This window comes from Gracilinanus agilis, chromosome 1, assembly GCF_016433145.1.
Source record: "Gracilinanus agilis isolate LMUSP501 chromosome 1, AgileGrace, whole genome shotgun sequence".
Taxonomy (NCBI): domain Eukaryota; kingdom Metazoa; phylum Chordata; class Mammalia; order Didelphimorphia; family Didelphidae; genus Gracilinanus; species Gracilinanus agilis.
In genome coordinates this window covers 147,301,806-147,320,867 of record NC_058130.1, presented here as the reverse complement: position 1 = coordinate 147,320,867, position 19,062 = coordinate 147,301,806, and the positions used below count along the sequence as shown (strand labels likewise).

Here is a 19,062-nt window from a genome sequence, read left to right as displayed (position 1 = left end):
TTCCTTCCTTCCTTCCTCTTTCCCTCTAACCCTTCCCCTTTCTTTTTGCCTCCTCCTCTTCCTTTTCCTTACCTTCCTTTTCCTCTTTTTCTTTCTTCCTTCTCCCCCTCCTCTTTTGTTTTTTTTTCTTCTCTCTTCTTGTTCCCCTTTCCTTCTTTCTTTGCTCTCTCCCTCCTCCTCTTTCCCTTTCACATGCACATGTGCATATACAGCATCTCATTCACTGATTCTCTGTGTTTTTACCTCTTGATTTCTGGTTCTCATGCTGTTTCTCTCTCTCCCTTTCTCTCCCTCTCTCCCTCTCTCCCTCTCTTGTCTGTCTCTTTCTCTGTCTCTTTCTCTGTCCTTCCCTCTTGCTCTCTGTCTCATTTGCCCTATCACCTTCTCTTCTTTCTTGTGTGCTCTCTGTGATATTCTATTCACTTACAATGTTTTATAATAGGCATCCTCTTGGTACTGCCAGGAGCTCTGGGGCTGACTGTTAGTAAGAGTGTGGATAGGTAATTTCACCCGTACAAGTATGCGACTGAATCTTGGCCTTAGTTCTTTTGGGGAAGCATCGTGTGGAATGTCCTCTGATACAGTGCTCTAAAGAATGAAGAATTTGGTCTTTAGACCATAAAAATCTGTCACTCTGAGATGCAGAAATTGGAAATATGAATTGTGCCAGCCATCTTGTATATAGTGCATGCTAAGCAACACAGAGATAAATGACAGAGACAGAATTGATGTCTGCTTAAGTCCTTTAAGAATCTCAGCTTCCTTTTGTATAAAAAAGGGATAGTATCTGCAGTACCTACCTCACAGCATTTCTGTAAGACTCAAATATGATAATGTATATAAAGCATTGAGCAAACTGCAAAACATTATACATGCATATATATATATATGATTATTTTTACTAGTTATAATTTTCTGTGGCACTTCTCTGTAGAAACCTCTCCAAATCTAAAGGCAGTGGGGCAGCCCAGTAGCACAGTGGATAGAGCACCATTCTTGGAGTTGGGAGGATCTGGATTCAAATGTGATCTCAGATACTTCCTAGCTATGTGACCCTGGGGCAAGTAACTTAACCCCAATTGCCAAGCCTTTGTTGCTCTTCTGTCTTAAAATTGATACTAAGGCAGAAGGTGAGGGTTACAACAGCAACAACAACAACAACAAAAGGCAATGTAGTATAGTAGAAAGAACACTAGATTTGTAGTTAGAGGACCTGGGTTCAAATCCCAGCTCTATATCTGTGACTTGGGGCAAATGACATGCCATTGCTTTTCTCTCTCTCTCTCTCTCTCTCTCTCTCTCTCTCTCTCTCTCTCTCTCATTTTCTTTTTTTATTTTGATTAATGATAGACTTTTGAGTTATGGAGATAACATTAACAATGAGAATTTGCACACCAGCAATCACTATACTATGAGGCTCCACATTGAGACAGTCATCAGACTAAATGATTTCTTAGGTCTCTTCTGTCTCTAAAATCCAAAGCCCATACCTCCATTACATGGATTTTTTCCCCTTTTCTCTCTTCTATCCAGCCTGCATGATGAACGTGCACAAACGCTGTGTGATGAATGTCCCCAGCCTCTGCGGAACAGACCACACTGAGCGTCGCGGACGAATCTACATCAAGGCTCAGATTGATAAAGAAGTTCTCACTGTTGTTGGTAGGTGTTTGCTATATGAAATCCTAGGTTGGGAGAATATAGTTTTGGGCTCTCCTGAAATATATTTCTTGCCAAGTCTTTGACTTTTATACTGATGAAGGAAGTGGGCAGGTAACTCTTAGAGACATAGACTTGCCTGCCTTGTTATTCTTGACTTGTCAGCTTTGCCCCTTCCTGACCAGCCCATAGTCACATTTTTGTCAGATTCTGTGGGTTCAAAATTGATGTTCTTCCCTGTGACAGTGATCCTTATTGTTTTCGTGAGGCCCTTAGAGCAGTGTGGTCTAGCTCTACAGACAGATTGGGGCCTCTGTGCGGAGTTCTGAGCACTCCCTGTGGAGTTTCCTTCTTCCTGTCTTTTTGAAGCTCTCTTAAACTCCATGTACTTAAAGCCCTTGATTTTTATTAATAGAACACAAATGGCAACTTGGTTCCTACCAACATCCTCATGGGAAGCAAGTATTCACTACACACAAACCTGTAGGACATGAGGAGGGGGAGGGAGGGAGGTATGGGGCTGTCAGAATGTGGCAGCAAGTTTAAGCTTGTTGTCCATGTAAACCAAGTCTCCCATATCCTGGAGGTTGTTCCTTTATCCCTTCAGTAGCCTAATGGGAGTCAAGACTGTGTCAGAGATTTATTGAGGTCACCTAGTTTGCCAGATTGGCAGAACCAAGGTTGCTTTTGAATGTGAGAGAATGATCACTTCCTTAAGCAAGGAGGTCAAAACTAGGAGCAGGAATGACCCTTCTCCTCCTGACTTCCTCACCAAAACTCCAGGTATATTTTCATTGGCAATCTGCAGCCCATTCTGTCATCACCTCTGCCAAAACTACTGGAGGTCAGGGATTCACCCCCTTGTCCACAGCCAAATAGATCCACAAAACTTCCATCAGAAGAATCCTGCTCATCATGGATTTATAAATATACGTACAAGATAGTGTTTCCTGAGACTGGAAAAAGGCAGAGAACAGCACAGAAATACACATATCCTACAAGAAACAATCTATTTGAAAAGGGAACTTCCTGACACTAAGATGGATTCTCATATTTGAAAAACTTGTGTTGACAGTAACACCCCCAGCAAGCTAGTAGGAATGGCTTTCTCAGATCATCATACCAGCAAAACAGTTGCTTTACCAGCTGACTTTTAAACCTTAGTCATTAGTTGTATGCCTGAGGGTAAAAAAAGTCAAGATTTAATATGTCAGCATTCCCTTTTTTTTAGGCTGGGTATGTAGACTGATCAGTAAAATTGATATGGCATGGCATACTTAAATATCATCAAAGCATTAGGCTAAATTTATTATGCTATCCTTGAGGAAAAGATGGAAAGAGATTGTCTAGATGATGATAGATATTGTCTAAAGGGACTTTGGAAAAGATTGGATGGCTAAACCAAAGCAGTGATTATTAATGGTTTCATTTCAGATTGGATAGAATTTTCTAGTGGAGCATCATAGAGATCTATCCTTGGTCCTGTGCTATTAAATATTTTAATCAATGATTTGGATGGAATCATGGAAGACACATTATGGATGACACAAACTGGGAAGAAGAGCTAAAATGCTAGATAACAATAAGATAAAATTTAATAGGGATAAATGTCAAGTTCTAAGCTTTGCATTAAAAAATTCAACTTTAAAAAGTAAGGATGGGGAGACATAAAGTCAATTCTTATATTAAAGGTTTATATAGCAAGCCTGATACAGATCACCAGTGTGTTATGGCAGCCAAAAATAAGCTAATGCTTCATTGAGACTCAGAAAGAAGGTCATAAAACCTACCTCTGTACTATGCCCTGGTCAGATAAAATCTGGAACATTCTATCCAGTACTGAGTGCCACATTTTGAGAAGGACATCGACAAATTGGAGAGTATTCAGAAATGGGACATTGGAATGGCGAAGGGTCTCCTGATCATATCATATCAAGAATAGATGAAGTAACTTGAGAGGTTTAGTCTAGAGAAGACTCTAGTCTCAAATGGGTAACTGTCATCAAGTATTTAAAGAGCTGTCACACAGAAGGGAGGTTAAGCTTTTCTAGTTGGTCTCAGAGGGCAGGACTAGTAGTAAGACTGGGGCAAAATTCAGGTTTAGGTTTGATGTAAAGTAAAACTTCTTACCTAGTGGAGTTATATTGAGTGGTGTAAGTTGCTCAGGAAGAAGTGGGTCTGTCTTTCCAGAAAACTTCAAGCTGAGGAAGAATGACCACTTGGTGGTTTAGAAGTCAAGTTAACAATTGTACTAGATTTCCTCTGAAGTCTTGTCTAGCTTTTAGAGCTCATAATCCTAAGGGACAGTTTGGATTTATACTGGATAGATCCAGTGGGCAGAATTAGACCCAATGGATGGATGGAAGATACAAAGAGGCAGATTTCTATTTAGCTCAGCTGTTGTGGAGAACTCCAAGCAGGGGAGGAAATATTGAGCTCCACCTGCTGCCCATGTAGCCTCAGTAGGCATGGCTCTATCTGCCTACTCAACCTTTGTCCTTCTTCCAGTCCTGCTCTTAGGGCAGATACATTGTTGATGCTGTTGATTCAAATAGTAACTGCTTGTGGGAGCTGGGCTGGGCTCTACGTTTTCCCATTCCTCATATCTCTTTTCTAGTCTTTAAATAAAACTTCCACGAAACAGAAAGTGTCAGTAGCACTTACAGAGTGGACTTTACTTTGGATTCAGCCCAATTAACACTACCTCAGTCAGTCTAGTTGGGATTGAGTCTGTTAGGGTGCTCTAAATGTTCCAGCCAAAGGTAGCAGCCCACCCTCGATGGATACACTCTGGATAGATTCACCTGGTCATTTTGCCTGTTTGGCTTTCGAAAGTTTAATGGGGAAGGCAACGAATGCCAGGCTAAGATACTATTGTGATCCATGCCGTGGGATTGGGACAAGAGAAACAGTATTCTCTGCCTTGGTTTGTCTAGTAATAGAATGGAAAACAGATGGCTTACTTTTTGCTTCAGAGATATTGCTGGGAAAGAGAGTTGAAAGAGATTTCACAGCCTGACCTACTAACGGACTGTGGAGAAGTTCTGATGACTCGTCCCTTCTGCTAGCACTCGAGGCCAATACCTTTTCCTTTTTCTCTGGTGTGGTGGGTAGCTATACCCATTTTGGCCTCTAAGAATCAACTGCCAGGGGGGGAAAGCATGCAAGTCCAGGCCAGAGAGAGATGGTTAAACACAGACTTTCATCAATTTATACGCAGTGCTTACAGATGGCGCCAGAGGGAGCTAGTGTCATAGTTGTGGCAAAAATGAGAATCTGCTGCCATCTTGTGGCGTTCTTGAGGCAATAGACATGTTAAAGAGAGCTGAGCTGGAAGGTTTAAGGAAAACCAGCTGGGGGGGGGGGAGGAAAGATTAGGAAAATGGCAGTGGGGAGAGTCCAAGGATGCCACAGCATGACATACTAGTGATATGAAGCCTTTTCAGCATAGAACGATCGGTCTTAACCTCTTGGTGTTATCTGGTAAAGCCTATGGACCCTGCCTCAAAGAACATTTTAAAATGCATAAAATACAAAGGACACCACTTATAACAAAACAGAATTATCAAAAAGCATGTTCTTCCGGCCCCCTCCCTCCTAGTTTAAGACCTCATGGCCTAAAAGGACTTGGACTAAGAAGAGACGTGTTTGGGTCTTTGCATTCATGAAGTGTACAGATAGAACGAATTTAATTTCTTTTAATATTAAAGTTGACCTTGTTCTGCTTGAATTTTAAAATGTCAGTGACCTGGATAAAGTCATAGCTGTCACAGTTGTTGGATGACAAAATCTTAAGAGGATGGAATAATGAAGTTAAACTAATAAGGTAAAATATAATAGGGACAAATGGGATAGCTTATACTTGGAATCTAATCATCAATTATAAAAGTAAGAGAGAGAGAGAAAAAAAAAAGTAAAGAGAGTAGCTAAGTGGCTCAGTGGATAGAGAGCCAGAGTTGATATCCTGGGTTCAAATCTGGTCTTAGACCCTTCCTAGCTGTGTGATCCTGGGCAAGTCACTTAAATCCAATTGCCTAACCTTTACCACTCTTCTGCCTTGGAACTAATACTAAATATCAATTCCAAGGTAGAAGATCAGGGCTTAAAAAAAGTAAGGGAGAAATAATGAGGAAGCTTGGAGAAAAGGACTTGGGAGGGGAGACTTACTCCACTAAATATTCCATAGGGGGCCACAGTATAATATGGTTGCTACAGAAGCTATTGCAATCTTAATGAACAGAAAACACATTTCTAATGGAAAACCCAGTGCTTAGAACAGAGTGGGAGGTAGTCTCCCTGTCCTTTGCTTTGACATGAATTATTGTGACCACTTCTGGACACTTCATTTTAGGCAGGACATTGAAAGGATTCCTATAGAGGAGAATGATCAGAGGCTTGAAATGATGCCAAAAAACAATTAATTAGAGTAGCGAGGAAATTTCTAATCTCAAAGGACAAAGCTAGGGAAAAAGGGAAGCTCTTTTTCAGCTCTTTAAAAGTCCTTTCTGTAGAAGAGAGATTGTATTCATCTTTGCCCTAGGAACTAGAAGCTATCTATTTAATTCAGCAAACATTTATTAAATATTTCCCATGTTCAAGACATTGTTCAATAGGTGTATGGAACAGAGAGACCACTTTGGGCTAGATATCGAAGAAAGGCTTTTTATCGATCGGAACTGTAAAAGAGAGTTCTCATGGATTGAGCAGCTAAAGATAGTAAGATAGTGCTTGGATTAAAAAAAAAAGAATTCTAGAGCCAGTGAGATTCGCAGTCACTGGTGGCCTTCATATGAAAGTGAGGTGACCATTTGCTATAGGGAAGCTATATTCAGGCTCTGTGACTCTTGAAGTCACATCTCAGCTCTGAGATTTCTGACTTGATGTGTCCCTTCACATAACCTAAACTCCATTTGTCAGCCTTCCGAGAGGGAAATAAGTCTCTTGCTTAGTGTTCTTAGTTAACTGGTCAAAGGGAAGCCTTTTGAGAGTAGGAACTTTGTCATTTTTGTCTTTGGACCTTTAGGGTCTGATATTATTGTTGGTGTGTGGATCTCTTCCCTTTTTTTCATTTTATTTTTGTCTGGATCTGGGATTTCATCATGTAGGGAATTCCCTAAAGAACAGCTAAGTGGCATAGCATTAGACCGTCAGGCCTGGAGTCAGAAAGACTTAACTTCCTGAGTTCAAATTCAGCTTCAGATCCTAGCTTTGCAACCTTGGGCAAGTCACTTAACTCTATTTGCCTCCGCTTTCTTATCTGTAAAATGAGCTACAGAAAGAAATGGCCAACTACTCCAGTATCCTTGCCAAGAAAACTCCAAATGGGGTCACAAAGAGTTGTAAACAACTGAGACAACAAAAGAATTTCCTCTTAGAAGGAAACATCCATTGTGAAAGCAGATGAACATTGTCTCTTATGACTTAGATGTCTGAAAGATTAAGGGGCTTGCCAAGAATTACTTAACATTATTGTATCCAATGCAAGGCTTGAACCCAGACCTTCTTTATTCTGAAGCTATTAATTGTGTAACGTGGAGTAATGGATAGGGTACTGAACCTGAAGGCATGAAGGCCATCTCAGACACTTTTAACCTTGGCCAAGTCATTTTAACCTTTATCTGCCTCATTTTCTTCGCCTATAAAATGGGTAATAATAATAATAATAATAATAATAATAATAATAATAATAATAATAGCACAACTCGCAGGGTAGTTTGGGGGATAAAATGAAACAATACATGTAAAATACTTTGGAAAACTTAAAATGCTATATAAATGTTAAAGCTCTCTGGGCCTCAGTTTCCTCAAATGTTAAATGAAGGCATTGGGTTTTATGGCCTTTGAGATCCCTTCCAAGTTTAAATCTATGACCCTATGTTCTGCTATCTTTTATAAAACAGGGATGACAATACTTTCTTTGACAATATTTTCTTTCCTCCAATTACATATAATACAATTTTTAACATTTTAAAAAAAGTTTTGAGACCTAAATTCCTTTCTTCCCTCTATCTCTTGCCCACCAAAATGGTAAATAGTCTGATATATATATATGATATTGGTAATCATATAAACTATTTCCCCATAGTAATCATTTTATGGAAGAAAACTCAAACAAAAAAATGAAGAAAGAAAATGATATACAGTATGCCTTGTTCTGAATTCAGACTCCATCAGTTCTTTCTCTGGAAGCAGATGGAATTTTTGACTTGAATCCTTTGGGATTGTTTTAGATCATTGTATCACTGAGAATAGCTAAGTTATTCACAGTTGTTCATCATATAATAATTGCTGTGATTGTGTACAGTATTCTCTTGGCTCTGCTTATTTCCTTCCAATTCTTTATAACTCTTTCTTGATTTTTCTGAAATCTTCCTTCTTGTTATTTTTTATAGCACAGTGGTATTCCATTATACTCATATACCAAAACTTATTCAGCCATTCTCCAATTGATGGGTATTTCCTCACTTTCTAATTCTTTGCCACCACAAAAAGAGCTGCTATAAATATTTTTGTATATGTAAGTTCTTTTCCTTTTTGTTTATTTATCTCTTTGAGAGTAAGACCTAGTAATGGTACAAACAGTTTTAAAGTACTTTGGACATAGTTCCAAATTACTCTCTGGAATGAGTGAATCAGTTTATAACTCCACCAACAGTCCATTAGTGTCTCAATTTTTCCATATCCCCTTCAATATTTATCACTTTCCTTTGCTTTCACATTGGCCAAGTGTGAGTTGTTTTGATTTGTATTTCTCTGATCAGGAGAGATTTAGAACAAAAAGTGTTTTGCTTTTGACCACTGCCTACACCAATTTGCCCTTTCTTTTATCAGCCCCAACTATTATTCTCTTATGCCTTTCCCCTCCTACTTTCATAGTACTTTCACACTTACTGTAGGGTAAGATAGATTTCTATACCCAATTAAGTGTATAGGTTCTTCCCTCTTTGACCCATTTCTTAGGAGAATATGATTCAGGTGCACTCCTTTCCATCTCCTCCATCTTCCCTATCCACTGTAAAAGTTCTTTCACTACTCTTTTATGTGAAATAATTTACCCCATTATACCTCTCCTTTCCCTTGCCTCCCAGTGAATTCTTCTTTCTCATCCCTTAATTTAATTTAATTTTTTATTTAGAATATTTTTCATGGTTACATGATTCATGACCCTTCCCATATTCTCCCCCACCCAGAGGTGACAAGCAATTCCACTACGTTATACATGTATCATTGTTCAAAGCCTATTTCCATGCTATTCATATTTGCAGTATTGCAGTAGAGTGATCTTTTAACACCAAAACCCCAATCACATTCCCATCGAACTACGTGACCTATATAATATGTTGTTTTTTTTCTGTATTTCTACTTCCACATTTCATTCTCTGGATGTGGATAGTGTTCTTTCTGATAAGTTCCTTTGGATTGTCCTGAATCATTGCGCAGATGTTATTAGAGAAGTCCATTATATTTTATTGTGCCACAGTGTATCAGTCTGTATATACAATGTTCTCCTGGTTCTGCTCCTTTTGATTTGCATCAATTCTTGGAAGTCTTTCCAGTTCACATGGAATTCCTCCAGTTCATTATTCCTTTCAGCACAATATTAATTTTCTTCTTTTAAAGATATTATCCCATTATATTCAATGCACACCACTGGCCTGTGTCTATGTATACTCTTTCTAACTGTCCCAATAATGATAACGTTCTTAGGAGTTACAACTGTCATCTTCCCATCTAGGGATGTAAACAGTTTACCTTTATTGAATCTCTTATTATTTCTCTTTCCTGTTTTTCTTTTTATGCTTCTCTTGAGTCTTGTTTGTGAGAGCAAATATTCCTCAACATCTATGAAGTCTGACTAATTTTACAGATGTGGAAACTGAGAACCAGTAGCAGGAAGTGACTTGCCAGTGGTGACACAAAGAGTAAATATCACGTGTCAAAAGTGAACCTAGGTCCTCTGACTTTTCCAGAGTCTGTACACCTTCCCCAATACCATGGGACTCATCATGAAGGCATACCAAAGTTTGCTGTGTAGTTAGCAGTGAGACTAGGAACCCCCAGGATTGTGTGGAGATCAAGGGACCTGTTTTTTGCAAACTATAAGAAGGATTTGACTCTGTTTGTAGTTGTTACAGAAGTAATTAACAGCCATGTAGGCATTAAGTGTAAATTGGGCTCCCTGCTAACTGGGAAAATGAAAGGTCTGGAAAAACAACTTGTCTCATCTACAACTTTGCAGATAAAGAACTCTCTAAAAGGATCAAAGGAATGATGCCAAAGTAGGTCACCAATTAAAAATATTGAGATTTTTTAGGGAAATCCAGACCAAAGGCAAAAGTTTAGTTGGTGAAAGATAGACAATAAAGAGGAGAGAAGAAAGTTTTTTTTTAATTCAATTGTATTCCACTTTTTGTGATCCCTTTTTTCATGACCATACCCTGCTAGGCCCTTCTATTTTTCACTATTTCCCAAGGTCTCTCCAAGCTCATTATTATTACTTCCATCCATCCATAACATCCTTTGCTGTCACCTTTTTCTTTTGCCTTTAATCTTTTCCAATATTTTTGGAAATCCAAAATTTCCAATTTAGGATCTTTCCCAATGAGCCCTGTTTTCTCATTATGTAGCCAAAGTATTTAAGCTTCAGCCTCAGTATTTGATATTCCTTGAATAATCTGGGTTAACTTCTTTAAATATTGACTGATTATATTTATTTATTTTGAAAATTTTTTTGCTATCAAAAAGACCCTCAACAATCTTCTCTAGCATCACAATTCAAAGGGATCTATTTGACACTCCGTTTTCCTTATACCACAATTCTCAAAGCTATACAGTGCAACTGGAAAAATTATAGCTTTGACCATACAGACCTTTATTGCTAAGTTGATCTCTTCTTTTTAGCATGCTCCCCAGATTCTCCATAGTTTTTCTTTTAAAAAAACAAGGTTTTTATAATTTCATGGCCACATTCACCATCAGCAGTGATATTTGAGCCTGAGTATAAAATATGACACTTTTTCCATTTCTTCTCTCCCATTTGGTCTAATGGTTTTCTGTGCTTTCTTCAATTTAAGTATGAATTTTGTAATAAGAAGCTCAAGATCTGAGCCACAGTCAGCTCCAGTTTTTGTTTTAACCATCGATTAAAAACTTCTCCATCTTTGACTATAAAGCATATGATCAGTTTGATTTTGCTACTGACTACCTCATGATATCCATAAATGTGTAGATTTGCCTTTCAGATTGTTGAAAAAGAGTTTGTTATAGCCAGAGAGTTATTTTGACAAAACTCTATTAGTTTTCATTCTACTTCATTTTGCACTCCAAGGCCAAACTTGCCTGTTCTTCCAATTATCTTTTGATTTCCTACTTTGGCATTACAATCCTCTATGAACAATGTGACATCTTTTTTGGTATTATTTCTAGAAGATGTTGTAGGTATCCATATAACTGAGCAACTTTGGCCTCTTTGGCATCAGTGGTTGGTGCATAGACTCATATTACTATGATGTAGAGTGATTTACCTTGGATTCAAACATGTTTTTCTGCTTTTTTTGAGATTATAGTTCAGTACTACTTTTCTTACCCTTTTATTGACTATGAGGGCTACTCCATTTCTTCTAAGGATTCTTGCCCATAGTAGTATATATAATGATTACCTGAATTAATTTCACCCATCCCTGTCCAGTGAGTTCACCAGCACCCAAGATGTTGATGCTTGATGCTTCCGTCTCTATTTGACCACATCCATTTTACCTTGGTTTATAGATCCTACAATCTTTACAGCACTGGACTTTACTTTCTTCACCAGGGACACCCACAATTGGACTTCTTTTTGGCCTTAGCTTAGTTGCTTCATTAGTACTGGAGCTACTTGTAGTTGTCCTCTGCTCTTCACCAGTAGTATGTTGGACATCTTCCAACCTGAGGGGTTCACATCTTTTGTCATTTTAATACTGTCCACACGGCTTTCTTGTGTCATATCTTTTATCACTTTAATACTGTCTATGGAGTTCTCTTGGCAAAAAACCCCCCCAAAACTGTAATGATTTGCCATTTCCTTCTCTAGTAGATTACCTTTTGTTAGAAATCCCCAATAGGATCTTTTGGATAATCCTGCATGACCTAGCTCATAGTTTTATTGAGCTACCACAAGCCCCTCTGATACAATAAGAGTGATTCAAGAGGGAGAGGAAGGAGAAGCTTTGAACTAGTGAAAGGAAAAACCTGAATTTCAAGTCATAGGACCTGGGTTCACATCTAGACTCTGAGCAGATTACCTCTGTGAAAAATCAATCTTTTTAGGTCTCAGTTTCCTAATTTGTAAAATGTGGGGTTTGGGATAGATGATCTCTTTGTTATCATTGAGCTCTAATTCCTATGAATCTTTGATCATAATGTTTAGTTTTCACAGAATCTAGAGCAGCTATATTAAATCACTTTCCTCAAACTTCTCATACCAACTCAATTCAATTTAATTTTATACATTTACTAAGCATCTTCTTTGTGCCAGGTACTGCAGTAAGTCCTGGGGATTCAAATAGGAAAAAAGAAAAACAGCCCCTGCCCTCAAGAAGCTTACAGCCTAATGAAGGAAGATAACACAGAAAGAAGCTGAACAGGGAAGGACAGGAAGGCACAAGGGGGATAAAATGTTCTATAGCATATTCTGTGCTGCCTAAAAGGAGCAGACTTCATTATGGAAAATAGAGAGTTATTGTAAAGCTATGTGCCTCTGTAAAGGAAGGTTTTCTAATCTCTAGCTTTCTAATCAGATTGGAGAAGCAATTGAGGGAATTGAGAAGGTGTTGAGTACAAAAAACAGAGTCAATTTACATGATGATGAAATTGTTGGTGATCAGTTTATCCTGGGGAAGGCATGATGTTTTCTGGAGTTGAAACCAGGCAGAGTAGCTGATGGAAAATGGAGGGGGGCGGGAAATCAGCTCCTTCATTTCTCTCAAGAAAGAACCTTTGTCTTGCCTACTTCATTCAGAAAAAGAGGCTATTTAATAAGATCTTTCTTCTCCACATTTTAAAAATATCCTCCAATATAATATTGATAGAATAAAACAAACAGGAAAGGCTCTCTAGGGACTCTCAAATGCTAAAGAGGAAATGTTGATTTAGAAATAAAGTTAGTGTTATCATTGCTAGAGATTGAAGACAAAGGTTTATTGTCTCCCTGCCTCAAAAATTTTCCCCACTTCCATCTATCTGCCACTCAAATTGGTCTTCTTAAAGCACAGATCTGACCCACTATCCATTAAATTCCAGTGACTCCTTATCATCTCCAGGATGGCTATGAATATAAAATGCTTTGTTTGACATTCAAAGCCCTTCATAATCTGCCCTCTTCTGCCTTTGCACTTTTCTTAGACTTTATCCTATTCCAAATCCTAGTATTTTATAATTCAGTGACACTGCCCTTCTTCTTGTTTCTCTCACCTAGAACGTGCATAACAAATATTTACTGACTGAAACCTGACTAGGAAGATAGTTTTGGAAATTAGGATTAAGTTTTCTGAAACATAGCTAATGGCATGAGAGTGATTGGCTCCTGGTTAGGGTTTGAATATATCTAATGAAGATCTGGAAGAAAGAATGTATTTGTTTTTTGACTAGATGGAAGGATCAAATGAGCTTAAACCTGAAAAGGAAAGGAAAGAGAATGTGTATTCATAACTATCTGTTAAGTCAGAAACTAGTGAAATCAACAGGTAGGATATAGAAAAAATTGGTCAAAGCCTAGGATGAATTGAGACTTGCAGGGAAAAAAAAGTAGTTTTTTTTAAGAGTGAGAAGAAAAATAAAGAATTAATAGGGTCAGTTCTTGGGGGGCAGATATGATTATAATGATGATGACCATAATGAATTAAGACAAAATTAAGAGTATGTATAGCCAGACTCCAATTAGTGCAATTAATTAATCCCTTGAAGTAGTTGTATTGTTTGAATTTTTATCTCATAATTCTATTGGTTTGGAATAATTTACCATTTTTTACATAATTATAATTTGGAAGAGTATGAATTTGAATATGTATGACCACTTCAGGGAATTCATTATTCACATTAACTACCTAGCTTTGACACCTTTTTTTGCTTCTGATTTCCCAGGGAAAATTATCTTTAGAGGAGGCAATGTAACAAAATTAGTTAACAAGGAATTGCAACTAAAATAAGTCAGGTGATAGTAAGATTTCTTTTAGCAGATATTAATTAATTCAAATTATATGATCTTGATAATGGTAAGTGGTCCCAGGACAAGGAAGCCCCAGGCATTGAGGGAAATTCCAGGATGATCCAGCAGTAGAGGGGATATGGTAAAGTCTAAATTAAGTCAGGAACACATCCAGGAGGTGAATGAAGAATGACAAAAAGGATAAATTTTAAGTTCTCAGAAAGGAAAATATTAGTCACCATGATCTAGCATAAGTTTTCAGGAATGAATTAAATCAAATATACTTAATTTCCTCTTTATATAGTATTTTTTGACATGGATAAGGAGAATTCTCTAGACATAGCATGCTTGGAATTCATCAATAATTTTAATGAATTCTCTTATAAGATCCTCATGGACTATATTAAAAATGCAGACTGGAAAATTACATAGTTAACAGTCAAAACTAATTCAAAGACTGACAATTAATGGATCATTTTCAACTTGGAGGAAAATCTCTAGCCTAAGGAAACTATTGTAAGCCCTTTGCTTTTCAATATTTCTGGAGAAGATTTGGATCAAGGCTTACCACATTCATGGATAAGGGATGGGAGTAAGTGCTTACTTTGGAAGACAAAATAAATGTTCCTGAAAGATCTTTGGCTAAAACAAATGGGCCAATACTAATAAACTGAAATAGAATAGAAATTAATGTAACTTGTAGCTGAGTTTTTAAAAAAAATAATTGCATAATTACTGCATGGGGGGAAATGTGCAAGTAAATCTAATTTAACAAAAACTTATCAAGTACAAAGCATTTAATATGTGAAAGGCATTAGAAACATAAAGATTAAAAAAGCCCTCAAGGAACTTTGGATATAATAAAGGATCTAATTATATGTGCACAGAAAAGTATGAAATAGGGTAGAATGTAGTAAGTGTGAAAAAGGATTCTAAAGTTCTGTAAGAAATATTGAAGAAGGCAAGAGATGGAGGATTAATAGAGAAATGGAACTTGAGCTGTGTGTGCATTGGAGGAAGAGAGATATTTGAACAGGTAGAGCTATGAAAGGAGAGAAACCCAGACATAAGAGATGAATGGTGTTATATAATAAATGGGCTGATAGAGAGGGAGGGTAAACTGGGTACCACCACTGCTAATTGTGTGACAGCAGTGATGGTTCAGAATGTGGCTAGTGCAAGATCAACTGAGGCTTGTTACCTAGCTAGATGATGTAACACCTCCCTCCTTTATAACAGTGCTCAGGCAGGATCCTTCAGGTCAATGGATGGTATCCCTTCAGATGCCACCTGGGGTTGATTGATGATAGATATTGAGCTTTATTAGCCTTGGTAACGGTTTATCTGACTGCGTGTCTCCCTTCCCAGAGAAGCTATGAAATAGTGGTATGAAATACCACTCCAGGAAGGTACTTAGATAGTTTATCTATATTTTTAGCAAAGATAGAGTACTGGGAAATAGGTAGAGGAATTGGGAAACCCTAACTAATTGATAATAATAATAAACCCTCAGAGCTGTAGGCAGGTAATTGATTCTGGTTAGTTAGCTCCTCTGGCTCAGGCTGCCCAGCCAAACCAGAGTAAGCAAGCTGCTGCTTGTTGTCTTTCAACTTCTTCTTCCTGCTAGATGTTATGCCTATACAGCCTTCAGGATCCACCCCTTTCCACCCTCTTCTTCTTCTCCTGTCCACTTCCCAGATCCCTCCCAGGCCCTGGGATACCTAGATAACTACAGATGATTTGAATTCCTAAATATCTAGGGGAGAGTAGAATAAAAAGATTGATGCTCTGGTTACAGGTTGGCAATGTTAGTCAGGTACAAGACAGGAGGTTCTTGCAAGGTTGGGTCAAGCAAGTCACCAATCCCAAAAGACCAGGATCCACAGATCTAGGTCCAAGGGAAGTGAAAAAGTGAAAGGAACCAAAAGCCAGGGCTGCCAGGGTATTTATGCCCCCTGGCCAACCGCTTTCTCCCCTGTCCTCATGGCCTCTGGGAACATTCTAAGATCCAATGGTCCTCACCTGTCAATCAAGGGTGAGACTCTCTGCTCCCAGAATTTCAATATAACAACGGTGAACAGGAATAGGAGACAGAACATCAAGCTTAGGAAATAAATAGGACAATTTGGTCAAATCAGAGGGATACCTGGAGTGGGGCAGGGTGAAATAAGGGCGGTAAGGTTGACTGCAGCTAGATTGTGTATGTGTGTGGGGGGGCTTAAAAATTTGGTGTTTCATCTTTTATAATCTTTTTTTAAGACCCTTATTTATGTCTTAGTAACAAATCTAAGACTGAAGTACAAGGGCTAGGTAAATAGGATTAAGTAACTTGCTTGGGGTCATATAGCTAGGAAATATGAGACCAAATTTGAATTCAGGTCCTCCTGACTCCAAACCCTGTGCTTTATCCATTGAGCTAATTAGCTGCCCCCATCATTTTATTTTATAGGCTATAAAAGCCCCTGGAAGTTATTGAGCAGGATAATGATTTAGTCAAACCTGTGTATTATATAAAGTCAGGATTGGATTGTGGCAGGGTGAGGTGTTGAAGGACAGGAACTAGAAGCACAAAAATTAGTTGGAATACTTAGAGATGTTAGTAGAAAAGGCCCACAAATTAGTTCATATAAAAAAAGACCTGGAGATTTTAGGGTACTCTGAATTCTATTAGGTAAATGTTGTGACATGGAAACCAAAAGAGCTAATGGAGCTAATGTGGCATTGGTCCACATTTAGAGAAATGCTATCCACAATGAAGGAGGGTGGAAAGTCTTGCTATGTGCTCTTGCTTAGTTTGAACTTTGCTGGAGAATTCTGCCCAGTTTTGAGTGAACTAAAAACTAAAACAAGTCAAATGAAAGCAAAACTTCTCATCCTTCATTTAAGGAAGTATCTTCTTAAAACCAAAGTGAATTCACATTTAGAAGAGATTGACAAAGATGGTGAGAGGACATGGAGCCATGTCATATGCTCTGACCATATATGCTTTGTCATATATGAGCCATGTCATATGAAAATAGACATTATGGAGATGAGGGATTGGATATGTTTTACTTCACCTAAGAAGGTTAAATTTGGACCAATGGATTGAAGTTACAGGAAGGAAGTGTTTCCCACAACTGGAGTTAATTCAAAGAGAGTCTAAATAATCACTTATGGGAGTTGTTGTAGAAAGGAATTCAGGTATAGTTTGGATTACATGACCTTTGTGATCCCTTTCACTATAAAAGTCCTTAATTCTCTCATTTGCCCCCAGTCAATGTAGCTAATAAGTGACAGAGCCTAGACACCTCTCTGTCTCCAAATCCTGATCTCTTAGCACTATATTGTACTGTCTCTCAAGGCAAATTTCTATTATTTATTTAGAATATTTTCCCATGGTTGCATAATTCATGATTTTCCCACCCCTCTTTTTTTTCCCACCCCCTCCTGAAGCTGAAGAGCAATTCCACTAGGTTATACATGTATCATTGTTCAAAACCTATTTCCATATTATTCATATTTGCAATAGAGTTATCTTTTAATGCCAAAAACCCAATTATATCCCCACCAAAAAAAACATGATTCATCATATGTTTTTCTTCTGTGTTTCTACTCCCACGGTTCTTTCTCTGGATATGGATAGTGTTCTTTCTCATAAGTCCTTCAGAATGGTCCTGTATCATAGCATTGCTGCTAATAGAGAAGTCTGTTACATTAGATTGTGCCATAATGTTTCAGTCTCTGTGTACAATGTTCTCCTGGTTCTGCTCCTTTGGCTTTGCATCAATTCCTGGAGGTCCTTCTAGTTCGCATAGAATTCCTCCAGTTCATTATTCCTTTGAGCACAATAGTATTCCATCACCAACAGATACCACAATTTGTTCAGCCTTTACCCAATCAATGGACACTCCTTCATTTTCCATTTTTTTGCCACCACAAAGAGCATGGCTATAAATATTTTTGTACAAGTCTTTTTCCTATTATTTCTATGGGGTACAAACCCAGCAGTGGTATGACTGGATGAAAGGGCAGGCAATCTTTTAAAACCCTTTGGGCTTAGTTCCAAATTGCCCTGCAGAATGGTTGGATTAATTCATAACTACACCAGCAGTGCATCAGTGTCCCAATTTAAGGCAAATACTTTTAAAAGAAAATGGCAAATACCCTTTGGGACACTTTGCAGAAGCAGACCTAAAGAGTATTTGAAATAATGAACCAGAGATGATTTTTAAAAAAATCTTAGAAATGGGACACGGAAATTCTCATATAATAATAATAATTTAATTCATTATTTACTCTTAATTTACATTTAATTAACAATTTACATGGCACTTTAAGATTTGCAGAGTGCTTTAAAAATGTTTTCTCATTTGATTTTCACAATATCCCAGTTAAAAGCTGCTATTATTATTCCTGTTTTACAGATAGGAAAACCAAGACTGAGAGAGGTTAATGTCTTGCCCCAGGCCACCCAACTAGTAGGTGGCTGCCAGGTTTTGAACTCAAATTTTCCTGAATCCAGGTCCAACATATTATCAGTTAGATTATTTAAAGGCAAGAAAATAAGCTCTGAAATTTCTCAGGACTCTGGTTGCAAGGGCAGGATGAATTACAGTCTAGAGCAGTGATGGGCAAACTATGACTCTCAGGCCAGATGTGGGGCCCATGAAATGTTCTATCCACTGGTGTGACATTATTCCTAATCTAATGAATACAATGAGTAGGATACAATACAATGAAACTTTGAAAGAGTTGCCTTAGAAACAGACTGACAGATGAACATTTCCTTTCCTTTGGCCCCCTTTTTAAAAAGTTTGCCCATCACTGGTTTAGAGTGTCCAGTAAAGGAGATGTACCTTATACTAGCTAGGTGACTTTTTGGCTACCGGGATGCTGGAGTCAGGAGAAAATGAGTTTGAATTCTACCTTAGCCACTTACTAACTGCATGACCCTGGGCATAATACTTACCTTTTATTTTTCTAGCTTCAGTTTCTTCATCTTCAAAATGAAGATAATAATAATTCCTGCCTCACAAGGTTGTTTTGAGGATCAAATGAAATAACTTATGTAAAGTGTTGTGCAAGCCCCTAGATACTATCTAAATTCCATAATTATTATAAATGTTATTGTTATTATTATATGATAATGAATTCTGGAGATGCAGTAACGTTGGAAACATAAAGATCTATGTCTTTTGTGATTTTATCAGTGCAGGAAATTCCCTGTATGGAAATTTCCT

The 19,062-nt window shown here is 37.9% G+C and overlaps 1 protein-coding gene across 2 annotated transcripts in view; it reads left to right on the top strand.

The window, feature by feature from the left end:
• Positions 1-19,062, top strand: part of PRKCB (protein kinase C beta) — a 707,688-nt gene that overhangs the window by 297,644 nt on the left and 390,982 nt on the right. For both annotated transcript variants that reach the window (XM_044658176.1, XM_044658168.1), the window contains exon 5: positions 1,534-1,662. In XM_044658176.1, coding sequence (XP_044514111.1) covers positions 1,534-1,662 — 129 coding nt within the window. The remainder of the gene's footprint in view (positions 1-1,533; positions 1,663-19,062) is intronic.